At 42.2% G+C, this 23,021-nt stretch overlaps 1 protein-coding gene across 3 annotated transcripts in view; it reads right to left on the reverse strand.

Moving 5' to 3' along the window:
- Positions 1-23,021, reverse strand: part of LOC144692182 (outer dense fiber protein 2-like) — a 63,073-nt gene that overhangs the window by 21,353 nt on the left and 18,699 nt on the right. For 2 of the 3 annotated variants that reach the window (XM_078560726.1, XM_078560724.1), the window contains exons 5-12: positions 16,497-16,623; positions 10,732-10,863; positions 8,203-8,277; positions 7,992-8,063; positions 7,775-7,891; positions 4,622-4,807; positions 4,110-4,219; positions 325-460 (exon numbers count right to left, since the gene is read on the reverse strand). In XM_078560726.1, coding sequence (XP_078416852.1) covers positions 325-460; positions 4,110-4,219; positions 4,622-4,807; positions 7,775-7,891; positions 7,992-8,063; positions 8,203-8,277; positions 10,732-10,863; positions 16,497-16,623 — 955 coding nt within the window. The remainder of the gene's footprint in view (positions 1-324; positions 461-4,109; positions 4,220-4,621; positions 4,808-7,774; positions 7,892-7,991; positions 8,064-8,202; positions 8,278-10,731; positions 10,864-16,496; positions 16,624-23,021) is intronic. The other variant, XM_078560725.1, reaches the window with a different exon arrangement.

Raw genomic sequence — 23,021 nt, forward strand, 5'->3', positions numbered from 1 at the left:
GAGGAAAACATCACAAAGAGGCAGAAGGTCTCTTGGAAGCATGGAACACCTGGCATGAATCTCAGAAATATGGAGTTTTACAGGGAGTCTGGAGAGACAGAGGGGTCCAGGAAAGGGAGATCAAATGTTGAACATATGGGGCAGAAGTTCTCAAAGAAGCAGTAGGCACTGCGAGACATCTCAGAAATTTGTAGTGGCGCATAAGCATCAAGAAGATGACAACAATTTGCATTTACACAGCATCCCAAGGCAATTAAACAACAATGGAATTTCAAATGGTTGATAACTCCGACAGATGGTAGAAGTTTAAGCATAGTACTCAACCCTTAATTGTGCATTCTCCAGTCTGAGATTAGAGTTTTCCAAGTTGCTGTTGTGTAACTTGCCGAGAAGGTCATGGCTTGTTGATCTGCTCCTTTCTGCAGAGCTCTGAAGCTGCTCCTTAAGGCCAGCCACCCTGCTGTTTGTTGAAATGGTTAGATGCGTTAGCCCAGTGTCGATCTTTTAAGATTAAGATTTGCAATATAACCCATGAGATGAGCATCCCTTTGGAAGAAGATTTTTTTTTTAAAAACATACACAGCTCTTGTTTTATGTTTACAATTTGGAGCAATGTAGTATACCTGTAATGAAGCCGACTGGTATTATGAGCCGCAAATATTTCCTGTGTTGACTTGATTGTAATTTTTCTTTTTATATTTGCATCTCAGAATGGAAGTTAATGTACTTTCACCACCTTTGGTACAGTCATCAGTTTTTAAATATTCTTTCATAGGATGTGGGCGTCGCTGGCTAGGCCAGCATTTGTTGCCCATCCCTAATTGCCCTTGAGAAGGTGGTGGTGAGCCGCCTTCTTGAGCTGCTGCAGTCCCTGTGGTATACCCACGTTGCTATTAGGGAGGGAGTTCCAGGATTTTGACCCAGCAACAGCAAAGAAATGGCGACATATTTTCAAGTCAGGATGGTGTGTGGCTTGGAGAGGAATTTGAAAGTGGTGTTCCCATGCATCTACTGCCCTCGTCCTTCTAGGTGACAGAGGTCGTGGGTTTTGAAGGTGCTGTTGAAGGAGCCTTGGTGAGTTGCTGCAGTGTACCTTGTAGATGGTACATGCTGCTGCCACTGTGTCAGTGGTGGAGGGAGTGAATGTTTAAGGTGGTGAATGGGATGCCAATCAGCTGGGCTGCTTTGTCCTGTTTTCTGTTCAGTAAAGAAGTAGTATTGTTGACTCTGCTAGTTTTTGCTTCCCTGACCTGGCCAGTGGCCTGGATGAAAACTGATGCGGCTTAGCCATAGGTTTTAAATGTGTTCAGCCTTCTCACTGATATCATGGCAGGAGTGGCTTTGGAGGTCTTCTCTGGATTTTCCATCATATTGTCAGTGGGTGGAAAATCGAGAGCACTGGGACTCCTCATCTCCCTCTCCAATGCAGGGCATAAGTACACTTTTCATATCCACTGCATACCAAATGTTTTGTTTTGGGAGGGTCGCAACATTTTGGAACTGATTGGGGCATCAAATGAATGCCCCTTTCAAAAGATGGTGACTAAAAAACCTAGGTTTTTTTTCCCAAAAAATAAGGTAAATGAAGAGTGTACAGAGAGTTCTGATAAGAGTAGATAGGGAGGAACTGTTTCCACAGGCAGGAGGTCAGTAACCTGGGGACACAGATTGCAGACAATTAGCAAGAGAATCAGGAGGGAGATGAGGAACCATCTTTTTAAACCAGTAGGTTATGATGATCTGGGACGTATTGTCTAAAAAGGTGGTGGAAGCCCTTTCATCAGTAACTTTCAAAAGGGAATCGGATATATGCATGAAAAGGAAAAAATTTCAGGGTGATGGGGAAAGGGGGGAGGAGTGGGCACAATTTGACCTGCTCTTAGAAAGAGCCAGCACACACACAATGAGCTGAATGGCCTATTTTTTAAAATATTGGTTCACGGGGATGTGAGCATCGCTGGCAAGGGCAATATTTGTTGCCCATCCCCAACTGCCCTTGAGAAGGTGGTGGTGAGCCGCCTTCTTGAACCATTGCAGGTACACCCACAGTGCTGTTAGGGAGGGAGGTCCGGGATTTTGATCCAGCGACAGTGATAGTTACAAGTCGGAATGGTGTGCCTTGATGGGGAACTTGCAGCCGTTGGGTGCTCCCATGGGTCTGCTCCCCTTTCACCTGCCATATGATTCTAATGAAAGGAATGACAATTATATGAATTATATTCTTGAGTATTGATGAAAAGAGACATGTCTAACAGTACCCATTTGAAACACATCCGCATCAAAAACTCACTTAAGTGGAAGCGGATTGGCAACGCAACTAATGACACCACTAAACATGTAACAAATCTCTCTGATCAAGTACTCTCAGAAAACGAGCAGTTTGTTCTTGTACATGGTTTCAATTTTGATGTGCCTTCATCCCAAATGGGAAGAGGTATTTGCTGAGCTTGAACTCCTCTACTCCCAACTATCCCGCAACGAGCTGGTGTCCACTGAAGACGCCAAATCTTTGAAAGTGCGCCTAGCTGATCTAGCGCACGCATGTTGCGTGATTCCAAACAAACTGTCTGACTTTCACATGCACTGCAAATGTCTTACAGTGTTGCGAGGCTTTAAGATCAACCCGGACATACATATCAATAAACCTGGCAAAGGGACGGGAATAGTCATCCTTAACAAGCATGACTATATCAACAAAATGCACGTCATTCTTAATGGCCGGTCCAAATCTGTATCCATTGGACCTGCCGCTCAACATGACCGGACAGCCTTGCTTGAAAGTAAGCTAAAAAAAAACGCTTGCTGGACTTTTGTAAGAGCAATGAGCTACCACATGATATATATGACAGGGCTCAGCCTCATGGTTCACTACGTCTGCATATGTATGGGCTGCCCAAGACACACAAAAGTGATATCCCTTTATGTGAGCTCTTATCTATGACCGGTTCTGCACAATATGAATTGGCCAAATCTGGGCGAATTGTTATAACCAGTTTTGAACAAGTTTTGCACATACGTTGTGAAGGATTCCTTCACATTTGCGAAGGCCATACAGGACTTACATATCAATAGCAATGCTGTGTCCATGTGCTCATTTGACATTGCTAGCCTGTTTACCAATGTCCCACTTAAGGAAGCATAGATATTTGCGCTGCAGTACTATATCATGGCAATCTAGACCCACCACCATTGCATGAATCAGTATTCATTGAGTTTATGAACTCAGCAACTCGCACAGTTGAGTTCAGTTTAATGACATCATGTATGCTCAAAAAGATGGCGTTGCCATGGGATCCCCTTTAAGCCCAGCTCTTGCAAAATCTTTGCTGTGTTCCATGAGAAATGTCTCTTCGATGGAATGACGCCTAACCTCCTACCCCTCGCATATTTCCCATTAGTTCCATGTGGATGATAGGTTTGCTATATTTAAATCTGAAACTGCATATAACAATTTTCTTGCATGTCTTAATGGGCTCCATCCTGCGCTCAAATTCACCTATGAAATGGAGCAGTTAAATGAATTCCCCCTTCCCTGACGTACTAGTTGAGAAATCTGCCAGGCGATTTTCTACCATGGTCTACCGCAAGCCTACATTCACTGGTCAATATACACAGTTCCACGTGCTATAAGATTGGTCTTATCAGCAACCTTGTAAATAGGGCCCGAGCCATTTGCTCACCATGCAAGCTTGATGCTGAAATAGGGTGTTTCAAAGGCATCCTGCAGGATTATGGCTACGGTGATCAGATCTCCATGGCAACACCAATTGCCAACCAATCAGTACTCTTTTCATATACAGTATAAATTGTTGTTTTCCCCTTATATTGGTATTCTTGCGAATGTCCTGATGAGTGCAAGATGAAAAGCTTAGACATGTCTCTTTTTTTTTAAACAATTCTCAAGTTCTGTACAACCAAATGACTAATTATACTCTTGCGCATTTTCACAGGTGGGTGACCTAGCTTATCTATGCTTTGTAGACAATAAAGCACAAAAAAAATCCGAGTATAATTAATTCCTTATGGAAAGGTGAAAGATAGTAGTGCAAAGACTGAATTTATCACAATTCATCACGTTTACTAAATTCTAACAAATCAGCTCTACTCACTTGGAAAGAGAAATAATTTCAGTTTCCAATTGGGCTTTTTCCTCAACAGCCAAATCGTGTTGCTTCTTCCAGGTGTCAACGGTCAGACGGGTTTCTGATAGCTTCAGATCCTGAAAATGTTTCACAGCATACAAAAGGAAGCTGAGTAATTTTGTCAGGACACTAACAGTGATGAGAAGGCACCAAGGTTTGATGCTCAGTATGTGCTGAGCTTCCTGGCTTATGGTAGGGCAGCTGTTGTGGTGCTGCAGGTGCTTAATGCCCCTGAGCTGGAGATGGTGAGGGGTGGGGGGCGGTGTCCAAGATTGCAACTCAAAGGCCAATTAGTTTTAGCAACCCCTCGCCAGCTAAGATTCTAATTCAGAACAGACTGGCGATCAAACCAAAGTCCCTTTTGAACTATGTGGTGCAGACACTCGGTTGAGATGCTGACTGAACACAAAGATTTTCACCTTTTCAACATTAAAAAGGAACAAAGAAATGCTTTTCCGGAAATTGTCAGTTCAAGATACCTTGTCTTTGATCTGGGAGTTAAGGTTTTCCACAGCAGCTTCAAATCTCTCCGCTCTCCTTTTTTGAGCTCGTGCAGCCTTCTTCAGAACCTCTTCGTCTACCTCGGCCTTTCCTTTCAGAGCTGGTAACTGTGACCTGAGGTGCGCAATTTGCAACTTTCGATCGATTACAGTCTTCTCAAATTTCTGAAATGTCAAAAGATAGGTTGACCTTTTGCCCAATATCCACAAGGTGTCCTCAGGCTCATGCAAATCGAAAACATATGGGGGGGGAGGGGGGGGCGGCATTTTACCGAAGCAGGATTTTAAGTACCCGCCAAAGTCAATGAGGTTTAGAAGGGCTCGCCATACCTTACAGCCCCCGTCCCGCCGCGACAGGGCCGTAACATTCCAGCCATAAAAGGGAGCGGCTAGCTATCAAAATAGTTGGGCCAAATTAAAAGCACGGCAGGAGAATAAATAACAAAGAAGGTTTTATAATAAATATGTCCAATAGTTTCTGATGAGAATCAATGAAAGGCTGAGTTATTGCAGCTGCAATAGCTATAGGTGCAATAAACAAGAAACTTAATTCTACCTATTGTGACCTAATTAGTTTTGTATATGTTTTAAAATATTATACATGCAAGTAATGGTGGCTGCCTATTGCATTCCTAATTTTAATCGTTCCAGCACTGGTGGTTGTGCCTTCAACGGCCAAGGCCCCGCGATCTGGAATTACTTCCCTAAACCTCTCCCTCTCTTTCCTCCGTTAAGAAGCCCCTTATAACCTACTACTGCAACCAAGTTTTTGGTCATCCGCCCTAATGTCTTATGGCGACTTTTGAGTAATATTTTGCTTTACAATGCTCCTGCGAAACACTTTGTGAGGTTTTATTATGTGAAAGGCGCTGTATAAATACAAGTGGTTGTCCTATATACATCATCTCTGGCATCCCAGGGCAGTGCCTCCCTAGCTTTCAACCAGCTTAGTTCTAATTGCAAAGGCCTGACACCTTGTCCTAGACTTGCCCAAGAGAAAAATGAGTTAATTTCTATCCTACCCACTCAGTCAATCCCACTGTAAACCAGTCTCCCATCATAAGTAATTCCCTTCATCTCAGCTAGAACCCTGGTGAATGATCCAGTATTGTTTGACCATCTGCTCTTCCAGATGTTAATAAAGCACATTATATGAGAAAGGTGAAAACACAAACGAAATGAAACAGTAATTTGTATCTGTATGCATTTTATTGCTTTTGTAATATACTCATTCAAGCAGTGTTCAGTTTCATAAAAGCCCCTCAGGTAATTAAGACAAAAGATTAAATATTATAATATGTCTGTGTTTATATTTAGTGTGAGATTCCTAGCTTGTCCAATTAGCGCAGGATCAAAGATTGTTTCAGTAACCTAAATTAATATAGCTATTCTCACAGGGAGAAAATTTATTGTCAGGCAATGATGTCTAAACTACATATATTACAAACACAAATCAAAAACAGTTTGCAGCTGAATCATAATTTCATAGCACAGCCCATGTCTATCCCACCCTGATGGTTTGCTATATAGTCTGAATCATACTTTCATAGTTTCTACCATTGTACCAGGCTTGACATTTCTAATTTTCAACTGAACCTGGTTGGAGGTCACAAATTCAGTTGACAGGTTTCTGAAGTGCCACTTGTAGTGAACGTCACAGGCACCATACAAGCTATCTGTTCTAACGGAAAGAATTGGCTTCCCACCAGGAGCTTCGGAATGCATGTTAAAGTATCTCCTGAATGACAGTTGCTATGTAACTCTTGCACTCTGGCTCACTCTGTACAGGACATGCAAAGGACGCTCGACCTCTTCAGCACCTCAGATAAGAACTTAAACATCGCCAAGACAAAGGTCTCTTCACCAACCTTCCCCCGGGCCAGTTGAACATCCACATAGATGGGGTGGCTCTGGAGTACGTGCAGCACTTCCTTTACCTTGGCAGCCGCTTCTCCCAAGGGACTACCATCGATGAGGAAGTCCAACGCTGAGTCAACTACCTTCTTCAAGCTGCGCCAACGTGTCTTTGACAACAGGGACCTTTGCAAGTCAACGGTTCTGGTTTATAAGGCCGTTGTGTTGACCACCCTCTTTTACTGCTGCGAAACGTGGACTGTCTACTGACGCCACATTAAGATCCTTGAGAGCTTCCATCAGCGGTGCTTGCGTTGAATCCTGGGGATCAAATGGGAAGACCGCCAGACTAACACAAGCGTCCTCCATGAATCTGCGTCTATCAGCATTGAAACCCTGCTTCTGCGGCAAGAGCCAACTCCGATAGACGGGCCATTGTGTCAGGATGCCGGTAAAACCACCTCCCTCGGCAGGTTCTCTCCTCACAGTTCTCCTGTTGGCCAATGCTCAGAGGGCGGCCAAAGGAAAAGGGAAAGGATATGCTCAATGTCGCCCTAAAGCACAGAGGCATTAGCACCACTGACTGGCGGGAGAATGCTGCTGATTGTTCAGCATGGCATCGCCTGTTCCATCAAGGCGCATGCCACTTTGAGGCTCAGCAAGGCGGAACAACAGCGGCAGAGGAAGGAGAAGCAGCCAACCCGGGGCTGCAATTTACACGCCCCTGCGCAACAACATGCCCCTACTACGGAAGAACATGTGGATCCAGAATTGAGGTCCTCAGTCACCTGACGTCTCACCAAGCCTGACAGACATCATTCTTAATTCCAAGGGACTGCCGACGAAATCTTGCACTGGCAAGTAATAGGGAATCAGGAAAAGAAATTCTGGGAGAAATTTTCTCCCTGTCTTTACTTGCGTGAAATTTCAGTCCTTAGAATTGAAGCAACCTGCACATTAAAGACATCAATGTACAAGTGCCTTGAATCAAGAACGATTAAGTTGTCCAGTTTGTGATGAAAGGTATAATTATTCACATCAACAAAGCACATATATACAGCACCTTTAACATCACCTGGGTTGTTGATGGAATTGCATTAACTACCCCAGAGTGTTTTTGAAAGTGAAAAAGTTATAGCCAGTCTATTTCCCAAAAGCTGCCTCAATTTTTCTATTGTGCACATTAACTGTCTAACAACAAAGGAAGATACTATTCTGTAATCTTTTAGGTTCCTGCGTTTCTTTTACAAATTTGCCATATTTTGAAAAGCAACTTACTTGTATCTGAACTGACATTCTGTTGTTCTTGGCCTCTTTGTTTTTGAGCTGCTCCTGTAGACGAACTTGGGTTGCTTCAACAGACTTTGAAAGCTGCTTTACAAAGCAAGAATTATCCTGCAAGCAAAGTGTGATTTGGTTAGAGTATTAATTAACTATTAGTGAATAATTATTAATTTAATCTGATTAAATAAAAAGAATTCTGATATCCTCATACTTTTTCCGTCTGATACTGCTCCGAAAATTCTTTAGCGTTTCTCTCAACGTCTAGGAGTTTTCTTTTTAAATGCTGTAAAATATTTTTGAAAAAAGTCACAAACTATTTTGTGCGAAACCGGTCATTAATATGAAACCACTCTTCTTTGCGCATTTAATGTAATTTAGGTCAATTTGTTTATATTTAGGAATGATGAATGTAAAATACTTGCAATATTTTCAGTTTCACTTCTTGTCAGCTTCTGTGTCAACACTCCCATCTGTCTGTTGGTACAATTCACACAAGGCTAGAAAGATAAGCTATGATTAGCATGAGGCCCCACATTTCCAAAGGAGTAGAGATACTGACTGCAACTGCCTAAAAATTCCATCATGTGTGCAACTTATCCACATACCTACAATCTTTGGAAAGCCTACTCAAAACATCTTTGCTTTGTGAACTATTTCCCTTCCTGTGAGGTGCGGCAACTCCACCTCTCAAGAAAATAACTCGATGTGCGCGGGAGAGAAAGACATTTTCATCATATTTAACTTACAAACCAAAGCGTGTCATTAGTAAAAACATCAGAATCCCCAAATGGTACAACCAACGCACTGAATAAAACTTTACCCGTGCAGAATGGCTGCTGAATTTGCCTACAGAAGTAGTCACTGCAATCCAAAAGTAATTAGTTGTCTGAAATACTTGGGGCTGAATTTCCATTTTGGGGGCGGGAAACAAGATCTGGGGCCCGAGCCCATCTCCAAGTGAAACAGTCACTCACCGTGATTTTTGACTGCGCGACCACTTAATTGTCACGGAGACAGTTTCCCTGTCCAATTAAGGTTGGAGGGTGGGTTCTCGAAGATTGAAGACCAGAGGCCTTCCAACTTCAGAGAAATAAAAGGTAAGGAACAGAGAGGGCACTTCATCAAGAAGGTGCCCTCTCAAATGCTTCTTTAAAAAAAAAACAATTAATGAAACAATTTTTAAAAAGCAGCTAGTCCACCTCGGTTGGGAGGCTCTCTCAACAGTTGCCTTTAGCTGCACCCTTGTAGTCCTGACTGGAAACACTGCAACCCCCCAGCCTTCCAATGGGTGCCTCCAGGTAGTTAATTTGCCCCCTCCCACTCCGATCATGTTAGGAAACTGGAACTGGAAAATGCCCGTTAGCTTCCTTTAGCAACAGTTAACAAGGCTCTCAATGGGCCTAATTGGCTTCCTGCCTCATTTTAGCATATTCAAGAACAAGTAAAGCATTTTCAAATTATTAACAGCATCTAGAAAATATTCCACTGAGACAAGGAGAAAGACAGAGGACAGAATAAAAGAGTGAAAAAGTAATTAAGAAGGCTAATGGAATGTTATCCTTTATTACGAGAGGGACTGAACATAAAAGTAAGGATGTTATACTTCAGTTACATTGGTGGGACCGCAACTTGAATACTGTGCAGATTTAGTCTCCTTATTTAAGAGAGGATGTAAATGCATTGGAGGCGGTTCAAAAGAGGTTTACTAGATTGATACCTGGAATGAGTGGGTTGTCTTATGAGGATAGGTTGGACAGGCTGGGATTGTTTCCACTGGAGTTTAGAAGAGTGGGGGGGTGACTTGATTGAAGTATACAAGATCCTGAACGGCCGTGACAAGGTAGACATCGAAAGGATGTTTCCTCTTGTGGGTGAGTCCAGAACCAAGGGTCACTATTTTAAAGTTAGGGGTCGCCCTTTTAGGACAGAGATGAGAAGAATTTTTTCTCTGGGGGTTGTGCGGCTTAGGAACTCTGCCTCAGAAGGTGGTGGAGGTGGAGTCAATTGAACCTTTTTAAGGAAGAGGTAGATAGGTTCTTGTTAGGCAAGGGAATCAAAGGTTAGTGGGGTTAGATGGGAATGTGGAAATCGTAACACAAGATCAGCCATGATCTTATTGAATGGCGAAGCAGGGTCGAGGGGCTGAATTGTCTACTCCTGTTCCTATTTCTTATGCTCTTAGGTTCTAAAGAATGAGGCACATGTGCTAAAACTACATGGAGTGGTTGGTAGAAGACAGTTCTGTCCTGTCCCCAGCATTTCTCACACAGAGTTCCTGAGCGTGACTATGACATTGAAGGTAATGCCCAGTAAAGGCATAGTGTGCTCCATAGTCAGGAGACATGCTATCTGTTCATTCCTCTGTATTGGGCTTCTTCCCTGGCTACCATGTATACTCCAATCAGTTAACCAGCCAGGGATTCAGTAATTTTTGAATTATAAACCAATCCCATTTCCACAGCATGATCAAAAGGAAGAAAGAAAAACTTGCATTTACAATGCACCCTCCATGACCACCAAATGTCCCAAAGCCCTTTAGAGCCAATTAAATACTTTTGAAGTGCAGTCACTTTCTAATCTAGGAAATGGCTTAAGGGTGGATCCAGTAACACAAGTAAAATTTAGCTTGGGGTTTATAGTTGTCAAACGGGCCCATATTTACTTAATTGCTCTTGATAGCCACCCTAACCTGTTTTTCCTGATCTGTACGTTATGTGCTGATGTCAGGCTGCCCTTCCATCATGTTTTCCTTGCCTGCCTCTTGACCAACAACCAGCAATTTATGTAACAATCCCAGGAACTTCCCTCATGACTGAATTAAGGTGCTCCGCGTAGCGTCACTTTGCTGTGTTCTTAATCAGTCTCATCACTGGTATTTTGCAAATTCAAGGATCCAAACTTTATTAGAAGTCATTCTGCTGATGTTTTTGTGGGAATGATGTTTCTGTTACCTCTGGATTCCATAAGTCCCGTAAGAGATACTGTAACTTTTGGTTAGCAATCTTGAAATTCTCCAGCTTCTCCAAAAGCAAGTCGTTTACTCCAGCAAATCTGCCAACCCCTGAAGCTGAAAGTTGATTCACCTAGAAAGATGGAAAGGTACACTGGGCTAAATGGACTCAGATAATTATATAGAACTTACAGCAAAGAAACAGGCCATTCCGCCCAACTGAGCCATGCCAGTGTTGATGCTCCACAGAAGCCACCTCCTATTCTTTTTCATCTAACCGTATTAACATATTCTGCTACTCCTTTTTCCCTTGTTTAGTTATCTAGCTTAAGGTCATGAGAAATAGGAGCAGGCCATTTGGTTTATTCATTAAGATCATGGCAGATCTGAATGTGGCCTCAACTTCACTTTCTTGTCTGCCCTCCATAACCCTTGACTCCCTCATCAATAAAAAGTATGTCTAACTCAGTCTTGAATATATTTAATGACCTAGCCTCCACTGCTCTCTGGAAAATAATTCCAAAGACTAATGACCCTTTGAGTGAAAAAAATCCACCTCATCTCAGTCTTAAATTATTTTTAAACTGTCCCCCCTAGTTCTAGATTCCCCTACATTTCTCCACTTGAGACATCCTCTCAGCATCTACCAGGTCAAGCCCCCTCAGAATCTTCCATGTTTCAATAAGGTAATCTCTCATTCTACTAAACTCCAATGAGTATAGGCCCAACCTGCTCAACTTTTCCTCATAAGACAACCTCTTCATCCCAGGAATCAGCCTAGTGAACCTTCTCTGAGCTGCTTCCAATGCAAGTATGTCCCTCCTTAAGTAAGACGACCAAAACTATAGACAATACTCAAGGTGCAGTCACGCCAATGACGTGTACAGCTATAGCAAGGCTTCCCTACTGATATACTCCATCCCCCTTGAAATAAATCTTCAATGCATCTATGCTATTCACCTCACTTACTCATTGTGCTAGCTAATTCCACATTCTAAATAGTCTCTGGGTAAAGAAATTTCTCCTGAATTCCCTATTGGGTTTATTAATGATCAACTTACATTTATGGCCCTAGTTTTGGTATTCTGCCTAAAGGAAAACATCTTCTCTATGTCTACCCTATCAAACACTTTTATAATCTTAAAAACTCTATTAGCTACCCTTCAGCCTTTCTTTTTGAAGAAAGGAGCCCAAGCCTATGGAATCTCCCATTAGGAATAACCTTAGTTCTGGTTCAAATTAAATCAGATTCAAATTAAAATTAAATGTTGAGGATGTGCCCCGGACACGACATTAATTTATAGCTAATGCACATATTATATAGATTACTGGAGTTCAGGGCAACAATGATAAACAACTAACCAACTAATACAGAATGATTTGAGATGTCACAGCTGGACATTCAGGGTCACACTTATAATCCAAATTGTAATAAATTATCACAATCAAAAATGATCAGTATTTTCTGCAAGAGAACACTGGAATCACTTCAAAAATGGGAAAAAATCTCAAGGTTTTATCTGTATTTGGTGAACCCAGTGAGAAATGTAATCTTTGTTCTACTCCTGTGCCTTCAAATTAGAAAGATCACAGCCATTGTGAATTGTCATTTTCTTACGCGATCATCTGATAGCAACCAAGTACAATCCAAATAAATGTGATGCATTATGAAAAGAAGCTCTCTTTTATATAAAAAAGTGACTTGAATATTTTGATCATGGGTAAGAATGGTGCTGTTGCCAAAAACTAGAACATTTCTCCACTTGAGTGAGCATATATTTCAGATCCACTAAAACATGATTCATGCAGACTCCCTGTATTCTACCCCAACAACAGATCTAGGCCCAATTTCAAGAAAGAGCTTCCTACTGTTACCAATGCCACATCTCCATTTCTCATGTCACAGGATCCCCGTGATCTTTCTCAATGAGTCTACCAATTCAATACCAAACGTACGGGCAGTTTTATGGTGAAGATTGATGATGGAAGAAACATGATACAAAGCTCAACTGGAACCTCGAAGGAAGAAACCATCATCCTGTCAATCTAGGGCATGTTTGAAACTAGATATCAGCAATTAAAGGGACAATGTTGCAGCCCATTGCACAAAGTGCATTCAACAATATTTTCCACTGAGCAACACAAGTCAAGACCCCCTTCTGCAACCACAGAATCCACAATGGAATTTCTCTCCCACTGCGACATTTCACCCCAGTCATTTTTATCTCTTTCTGCTGAACAGTTTTCCCCATTGTGATTACACCACAACAAACATTTACTATTCAAAATTTCAATCTTCCAATTTCCATTAACTTGCAGCTCATTAATCCCAACACAAACCCTCACTTCGCACACTTAACCAATTGGCAGGATGCTCAATTATCCAACCCCTATTAACCATAACTCTTCAAATTGGTTAGGTTTGTAGTACTGATTTTAACCTCCCTGTTCGAAATGCTTGAAGTGTGCTCATTTACCAAATTGTATCCCCTATTATGGCAAATGCTGCATCCGTGAACAGTTGAACTTTAAAACCATTTAAGGTGCCAGATTTTCCTCAATGATAACATAATTTTAAGATTTCTTCCCCATCCTAAATTTATCTTGGCTTTGCTGAATATAATTCAATTTTTTTTTTGTTCAGCAGTGAATAATCTTTAAATGATTTTTATTTGCCAGTTGTCTACAACAGGTAAAATAACACCAGTGATGTCTCACACACAGAAAACTTATAAAGTAATATTGAATTTCCCTTCACATTTACTCAACTAATATGCTTTCAAAATTCAAATTAAGCTACAAGAAAGCCTTTGGTATGCAGCATGTTCCAGGATTGGGAGGTTTTGGTTAATCAGTTAACTGAGATGTAAGGCAAGTTCTGTGTTTTCATCGATAAGGAAGCTCCAAGATGATTATGCAGGTATTGAGGTCTCATGAGAGGTTTGGGAGTGTTTGAATCAAGTGGCATCAAGTGGAGAATGTGCTGCAGAGCAATGGGAGGTTGAGATCAGAGAGAGGACAAGCCACCAATAACTATTACCGTTGAGTTTGACACATCCAATCAAAAAATGGACCCTACAGGCCCGACCCCAGAATTCTGGTTAACAGGGAATTCTGGTTGGATAACAGAAATTTTTACCGTATTTTAAAGAAACGTCAGCTTTGGTTCTGGTTTGGACTCTCGCATGAGCAAGTAGGTCATAGGTTCACACCCTAAAGTGTAACTTGAACCTACCATCTAGGCTGATATTCAGCACAGCACCAAGGAAGTACTACATTACCAGAGGCCCTGTCTATCTGTTCAGGTGTATATAAAAGATCCCACAACTCCTTTGAAGAGCGCCAGAGTTCTCCTAGTGTGACTGGGAGACAGCCAGAGAACGAAGTAAGACACAGAGGCCCGAATATTCCAAGGAGTGGCAATTACTGTCGGATTACTACCCTGCTACTACTTTTCTTCCCCCACACCAGAGCTCTGCATTTCTGACCGGGACTTCCAATCCTGGCTTCTCCAGAAATGCAGAGCATACCTGAAACAGAGCTGCTTCTTCGTAACACTGGATCATTAGGGGGAGACAAGACACAGCCCTTGCTGCCGTTTTCTGGTAAGTAAAGAGTTTAAATGTCCCAATACTTCTTTGAAAATCTACGGAGAGAAGGCAAATAGGTAAGAGGGTAGGGTGGGTAAGGTGAGTGAGGGGTTAGGTGGGTAAGGGAGTTATAGGGTGGGTGATGGGGTAGGGTGAGTGAGGTAAGTGGGTGAGGGTAGAGTGGCGAGGGGGTAGAGTGGCAGGGTGGATGGTGTTTGATGATGTGGTAGGGAGGCTGGTGAGTAGGGTGGCAAGTCATTAGGTTGGATGAAGTGGTTCGGGGCATAGTCAGGTAGGGTTGGAGGGAGTGGAAGAGAAACGGGTGATGGGAGCTAGTCAGGTTGAATTGGGGGCTTGCCAAGTCAGGTTGGGAGGGGTGTCGATGGTGTCAGGGAGTAGTTGGGGGTCAGGGAGGGTAGTCAGGAGGCTGTCAGTGCAAATGATTAGGGGGTGCGGGGGAGATCAGTTTTACAGTTACCCAGGAGTTAGACTAGGATTTCTGTCTAAAATTTCCTGGGTAATTATCCAGATAAGTAAGTCGGAACTGTCCAAAGTGTTGGGGACTTTATCGGAGGGTCCTGGGGAGCAGGGGAATTGCCCATCAAAGTTCAATTGCCTTCCCAGGCAATTCCCATGGAGTCCTTGCATTTGGACTTCAGAGGGCTCCCATAGCGCATTTTCCGGGGTACATCCAGTCTCTGACTATCCAGAGACAGCAAGAACTGGGTCTATATAATTGCAAATTCCAAATGTCTTCACCTCCATACCCCAACATCACAGAAATCCTCATGATTCATATCTTTGGTCACCTCAAGACTTGATTTTTTTCTCCTAACATCCTCCTCACTAGACTCCTGAGCTCCATTGTAAATACATTGCAACTTCTCTACAACTCCACCATCTGTATCTTATCCCACTCACTTATTTCCCATTCTTGACAAACTCCATTTTGCTTCCTATACTTCAGTGTGTTGACTTCAAAATGTTTTCTCTCGTCTACAAACCCCACGTTCCTCTTCACCTCTGCAACCTGATTCCTACATCCATACTCTAACTTCTGATCTTCCACTTCCGGTCTACCCCTTCTCACATCCTAGATTAGGAGAATAAGGGAGAGCGATTGTCATCAAACTGTTAAGAACAGGAGAAGGCCATCAGTACCTTGAGCCTGTTATGCCATTCAATTAGATCATCGCTGGTCTGTATCTTAATTCCATCTATTCGCTTTGGTTCCCTAACCCTTAATACTCTTACAGAAAAGGAATATAGCAATCGCACAAACAACACAAATACATTTCACTCTCAATAATTTTATTACCCTTGTTATATTTAAAGATATACTTATATCAAATTTATGAGTAATTTGGGTACTAAAAAAAATTACACACTTGCTGTTACTTTATGTAACATTAGAAAAACATTGGATAATGTTAGACAGACTCTTTTAGTAGCTAGATTAGCTACTAAATTATTACGAAGATAAAAGCAAAATACTGCAGATGTTGGAAATCTGAAATAAAAACAGAAAATGCTGGTAAAACTCAGCAGGTCTGACAGCAACTATGGAGAGAAACAGGGTTTACGTTTCGAGTCTGTATGACCCTTCTTCAGAGCCACTCAAAACCAATTGATAGGGTAAATTGTAAGCATGTGCTTGAGTGTAGAATTACCCTCCCACTCAAGGAAATGTCACCATTCAATCACCAATCCCTACAGATGATTGTGAATCGACTGAATGTGACTCTCCAGTCACACATAAAAACCCTACAGAAATACTGCCAACTGTGACAAATGTTGCCTGAAAACATTCCTTCCCCACTTTGTCTTTCTCCCCATCTCTGCCCCACTCATTTCCTCCACTTCCTGTTTCATCACTTCTCTCACCTCCCTCATCTCTACACCACCTCGTAAAGCCCCCTTCCCCTGACTTCATCCCTCACTCATTCTCTCCCTCTCTGCTCTCCCTTCTACCCAGTCTCCCTTATTCCCTCCTCCCTCACCTCACCTTGGTTCAATTATCTCCCAGCCCTCTAAGCCCAGTTTGAACTGTAAAGTCACCTTGGTCTTGACTCCGCATATACATTACCACAAGGGATCAACTGCGGCATTGTTGGATTGCTACACATTAAGATAACTGAAGGATTTCACTTTTTAAACTGACATGCTTTGTATGTACCTGTATTAACTCAACAATAGAATTCTTAAGTGCTGCCACTTGTTCTGCTGTAGATATTGATGCCATTTCAGCTTCTTTAAGTGCAGTCAACAGCATGTTCTCTTCGCCAAGGTTTTCCTTTTCCAACCTAAGTAATGGCAAAAGCTGCATTAGAATTGATCTATTGCTGCACAATTATCTGCGATTCAAAATGCAACTCATATCAGGGCAGAAATGACTTCAAGTACTGCCATTTAACACATTTCAATCTATGCATTAGCAATATCCAAACTACAAACTAGAGGCCATTGCAATTTGGACCAGAGTCAGATTAATTCCATTCAATTTGTATTTATATCCCTTACTTGCTAGGTTGTCTTGTTTGAATTTGCAATAAAATTACTGAGAGGTGCAAAAATTATTGTAATTATATAGTTAAATTTGGGGACTTGAATTATCCAAATATAGACTTGGATAGTAGTAGTGTAAAGGGCAGAGAGAGGGGAGGCAAAAGTTCCTCGAGTATATTCAGGAAATTTTTCCTCAGCAGTATGTGTCTAGTCCAACGAGAAAGGAGGCACTGCTAGACCTGGTTCTTGGATCAAGTGTCAGTAGGAGAACATTTAGGTGAGAGTGATCATTGTATCATAAGGTTTAGGCTGACTATGGAAAAGGACAAAGAACAATCCAGAGTAAACATAATTAGCTAGGGGAAAGCCAACTTCAGTGGGGTAAGAACAGATCTGGATCAAATAAATTGAGCCAAAGCTTGACAGGAAAAATGGTCACTGAACATCCATGGCTAGGTAGCCATGGGCTACCTTCAAAGAAGAGATAGGTCATGCACAGTCAGGGTGAAAGTAAGGGCAAACAAATCCAGAGCTCCCTGAATGACAAATGAGTTAGAAATTAAGATAAAGAAGAAAAAGTGTGCTTATGCCGAGTGTCAGGTAGAAATTACAACTGAAAACCAAGTTGAATACAGAAGGTTCAGTGGGGAGCTGAAAAAGCAAATATAAGAAGCAAATAGGGAGTATGAAGAGGGTTTGGCAACTAACATAAAAGGGAATCCCAAAGTGTTTTACAGGCAAATAAATAGAAAAAGGATGTTAAAAGGAGGAGTAGGGCCAATTAAGGATCGCAAGGGAATTACAGGTGGAGGCAGGGGACACAACTGAGGTATTCAAAGAATACTTTGCATCTGTCTTTACCAAGGAAGATGCTACTATCCATACCATGGTGAAAGAGGACTAATTCAGACACTAGAAGGGTTTACAATTAATAAGTAGGAGAGAGTGGATAGACTGTCTGTACTTAAAGTGGATAAGGCACCAAGACTGGATAAGATGTATCCAAGGATACAGAGGGAAGTGAGAGTAGAAATTGCAGAGCACTAGCCATAATTTTTTGGTCGTTTTTAGACTCAGGGGTGATGTCAGAGGACTGGAGAATTGCAAACGTTACACCCTTGTTCAAACAAGGGTGTCAAGATAAGCCCAGCAACTACAGGCCAGTCAATTTAACTTCAGCTGTGGGGAAACCTTTAGAAACAATAATTCGGGACAAAATTAATAGTCACTTGCGGGTTATTTAGGGAAAGCCAGCATAGATTTCTTAATGGAAAATCATGATCGACTAACTTGAAGTTTTTTGAAGAGGTAATAGGTGAGGGCAATGGTGTACATGGACTTCCAAAAGACCTTTGATACAGTGCCGCACAACACACTTGTGAGCAAAGTCATAGGTCATGGAATATAAAGGGCAGTAGCAACATGGATACAGAATTGGCTGAGTGACAGGAAACACAGAATAGTGGTTAATGGGTGTTTATCAGGTGGGAGGAAGGTTTGCAGGGCTCAATGTTGGACGCTTGGCTTTTCCCGATATATATATTAATGGCCTGGACCTTGGTGTACAAGGCACAATTTCAAGAATGGCAAAATTACGAAAACCTAGAAACACTAAACTGTCAGGAGGATAGTGTAGAACTTCAATGGGACATAGACAGGTTGGTGGGGCAGTGGTAGGTGAAGTTCAATGCAGAGAAATGCGAGGTGATTCATTTTGATAGGAAGAACATGCAGAGACAATATGAAATAAAGGGTACAATTCTAAAGGTGGTGCAGGAACAGAGGGAACTGTGTGTATATGTGCCATAGGTGGTGGCAGGATAGGTTAAGAGTGCAGTTAATAAAGCATACAGTGTCCTATGCTTTATTAATAGGGGCAGAGCAAGAAGGTTATGTTGAACTTGTATAAGACTCTATTATGGCCTCAGCTGCAGTACTACATCCAGTTATGGGCACCACACTTTAGGAAGGACGTAGAGTGCAGAAAAGATTCACGTGAGTAGTTCTAGGGATGAGGAAGTTCAGTTCTAATGATAGGCTGGAGAAGTTGGGACTGTTTTCCTTGGAGAAGAGAAGGCTGAGAGGAGATTTGATAGAGGTATTCAAAATCACGAGGGGCCTGGGCAGAGTAGATAGGGAGAAACTGCTCCCCCTCATGAAAGGATCAAGGACGAGAGGCACAAATTTAAAGTAATTAGCAAAAGCGATATGAAAAACACTTTTACGCAGCAGGTAGTTAGGGTCTGGAATGCACTGCCTGAGTGTGGTGGAGGCAGGTTCAATCAAAGCATCCAAAACAGAATTAGACTGTTTTTTGAAAAGGAAGAATGTGCAGGGCTATGGAGAGTAGGCAGGAGAATGGCACTAGGTGAATTGCTCAGTCAGAGAGCCAATGCAGACATGTTGAGCCAAATGGCCTCCTCCTGCACTGTAACAATTCTGTGACTCTGTGCAGGTTTGGAAAGGCCTATCTTATCACTGGATAAATATTACATCAGAATGGCAAGATCTATCATTGTTATCTGCAATCGAGATATACACCAATTAATGGAAATAATGACCCGTAACTTCCTGGAAATTTTCAGCAGCTATGGCACAAGAGTGAATTAACACCATTCCCCACCACCCTCCCCCAGCCAGGAAAGATGCTTAACTGATTAATGCCTATTTTACGCCAAGACATCCCAAGTCATTCCACCGAAATGTCACATAACTCATTAGCATAGCCCTGACCCCATACAAAAGCACAGAGAATGTAAGTTTCTTCCATTTACATTACTTTTTTAAAAAAAATACAGAATCCAAATCCCTAAACAACCAGGGTGTGATGTGAACTCATGTTTGTTATGCCATTAGTCTAAACTTCTGGATTACTTGGCTGGATTACCACTGAACTACCATACCTCTTATAGCTAAACAAACATCTAAAGATTGAGTTATAATCTCAAACTTACTTGAGATTGATCTAAACCAGAGATTTAGGTGAAACTAATCACTCAATACATGATCATATGAAATGAAGCATTATGCCTGGCTGACAATTACTACCAGATGGTTGCAGAATTTTAAAATTCTGCAACAGCTACAGTTAAAACAAGCAATATCAGTTTAATAATGCTCAGACGAGCTTCAAATGATACCAGGATTCAGGGGCAGTAAAATAATCTTCCTCCTTCTTCAGGTACCCCTCCAGTGGCTAATTATAAAGAAGTACTGGAAATAGTCAAGTAGTAACGGAAATCTGTTGCGTCTCAACAGAAATAGGATATGCGGGCTCACCAGTTATATATGGATACCCTGCCATATCCAAAGCAACACCTGAAGTGGTTATATGTGGAATAACCATGTTTAGTAAAGAGCAAAGGGATCTCACAACCAACGGATCAGATCTAAACTCTGCAATCCTGCCACATCCAATCATGAAGTGCGACCTCAATGGAGTGAAGAGTTTGGTGAGCTGAAAGAAACTTAAATATCTTTTAAAAATCTAATACTGTTTGTACTTAACATTTAACTGCAAGTACTGTTTAAATTCTAAGTCTCACCCAAGGCCCTGAGCAGGGAAATATAAGCTATTTACTCGCAGCAGCCAACATAGTTAATTAAGGAAATTAGCTTGAACTGGTCTTTGCTGCACCTGGGCTTAGCTAGTTCATTTGATCAGAACATATAAATTCAAACATTCTCAGTACGACTAGCACTGGAGTGTGACCTCAACAGGGTGAGAGAGTTTGGTAAGCTGAGGGAGTTCGGAGAGGAGGGAGTTCGGAGAGGAGGGAGTTCGGAGAGGAGGGAGTTCGGAAAGGAGGGAGTTCGGAGAGGAGGGAGTTCGGAGAGGAGGGAGTTCGGAGAGGAGGGGAGGGAAGTACTCCTTTGCTTTTTCCTAACTTCTTCACCCTGTAGAAATGTGGTTCTTGCTCTACTACAGGGGTAGAAGCGACATGTTTGGCGAGTATCTGGTGATTATCCGGTAAATGGTCAAGGTCTATTCCTAAGGTTTGAAATAGTACAGGAATTTGTGATAAGATTAATAAATACATTAAAAAAATAAATAATTGAATAAAATATTTAAGTAATTAATTAAAGCACCTAAGTATGGGCAGGACAGGTGATGTGTCATGGCTGCAGCATGTGGGAGCTCTTGGATACCAATGTTAACCAGGGCAAGCACGTCTGCAGTAAGTGTTTGCGGCTTGAGCAGCTTCGGCTCAGAGTCAATGAGCTGGAGGCTGAGCTGCAGACACTGCGACACATCAGGGGGAGAGAAAGTTACCTGGACACTTTGTACCAGGAGGCGGTCGCACCCCTTTGTGGGGGTCTTCTGATTTAGAAGGTGGTCAGTGGCAGGAGGGTGTGACTGCAGCTGAGGCAAGTTAGGGGACCCAGAGGGCAGGAGTGCAGGAGTGTCAGCCTCTGCAATTGTCCAACAGGTTTGAGGTTTTTTTCCAGCTTGTTTGAATGAGGGTGGGGGCTGCAGGGTGGATGAGCTGGCCATGGCACTGTGGAACAGGAAGCCATTCAACTGGTGGGGGGGAAGCACAAAGGAATGTAGTGGTAATAGGGAACAGTATAGTAAGGGGGGATGACACTGTTCTCTGCCGCAAAGTGAAAGAATCCAGGCGGCCTTGTTGCCTGCCCGGTGCCAGGGTTTGGGTCATCTGCTCAAGCTGGAAAGGAACTTATAGTGGGAGGGGGAGGATCAGTGGCCGTGGTCCATGTAGGTACCAATGACATAGACAGGATGATGAAGGAGGTTCTGCAGAGTCAGTATGAGGAGCTAGGCACCAAATTAAGCAGCACAATCTCAAAGGTGATAATTTCTGGATTATTACCTGAGCCATGTGCAAACTGGCATAGGACAAAAGATGATTAGAGAAATTAATGCATGGCCCAAAGACTGGTGTGGGAGAAGTGGGTTCCGGTTTGTCAGGCACTGCCACCAATACTGGGGAAAGTGGGATCTGAACTGTTGGGACTTTCTACACCTGAACCATGCTGGGGCTGGTGTTCTAGCAAGCCACATAACTAGGGAAGTAGAGAGGGTTTTAAACTAAATAGTGGGTGCAAGGGATCAAATTTGGGAAGATGTGGTAAACCAAAGGGTAGAGACAAGGTCAGAGAGATAGGTACTAATATGGGAAATGATAAGCAGACGGACAGGAAGGGACATACAGAGGACAAACCTAGGAGTAAACCAACAGATAAGGCTAGACACCACCAAAATAATAAAAGGACAAGGCTAAAGGCTCTGTATCTAAAAGCACGTAGCATTCAAAAGAGAACAGATGAATTGATAGCGCAAATAGAAATAAATAAGTACGATCTTATAGCCATTACAGAGACATGGATACAGGGTGACAGAGATTGGGACCTAAATATTGAGGGGTAGGGTGACATTTAGGAAGGACAGGAAGTTAGGAAAAGGTGGAGGGTGACTCTGTTATATAATGATGGTACTAGCACATTACAAAGGGGTGACCTAAGTTCAGCAAACCAGGATGTAGAAACGCTTTGGGTTGAGATGAGAAATGATCAAGGCAAGAAGTCACTTATGGGAGAGGTGCACAGGCCCCCTAACTGTGACTACATGGTAGGACAGAGCATAAAGAAAGAAATAATGGGAGCTTGTCAGAAAGGTACAGCTATAATCATGGGGGATTTTAATCTACATATAGACTGGAAAAATCAGATGGGCAAAGGTAGCGTAGATGAGGAGTTCATAGAATGTTTTCGGGATAGTTTCTAAATAACAGCATGTTCTGGAGCTAACCAGAGATCAGGCTATACTAGACCTGGTATTGTGCAACAAGATAGGACTAATTGATAACCTCATAGTGAAGGCACCCCAAGGTAGCAGCAACCATAATATGATTGAATTTTACATTCAGTTTGAGGGACAGAAGAGTGGGTCGAAGACTAGAATTTTAAACTTAAATAAGGGCAATTATAAGGGCATGAAAGCTAAGCTAGCTAAAGTGTACTGGCAAACAAGGTTGTGTTAATAGAGAGGCAATGGCAGACATTTAAATAGATATTTCAAAATACACAGAATAGATATCTCCCAATGAGAAAGAAAAATTCCAAGGGGAGGATTCACCATCCGTGGTTAACCAAAGAAATTAAAGACAGTATCAAACTTAAAGAAAAGCATATAAGTGCACAAAGACAGGTGGCAGATCAGAAGATTAGACAGAAT

This window comes from Cetorhinus maximus, chromosome 17 (assembly GCF_964194155.1).
Source record: "Cetorhinus maximus chromosome 17, sCetMax3.hap1.1, whole genome shotgun sequence".
Lineage (NCBI taxonomy): Eukaryota > Metazoa > Chordata > Chondrichthyes > Lamniformes > Cetorhinidae > Cetorhinus > Cetorhinus maximus.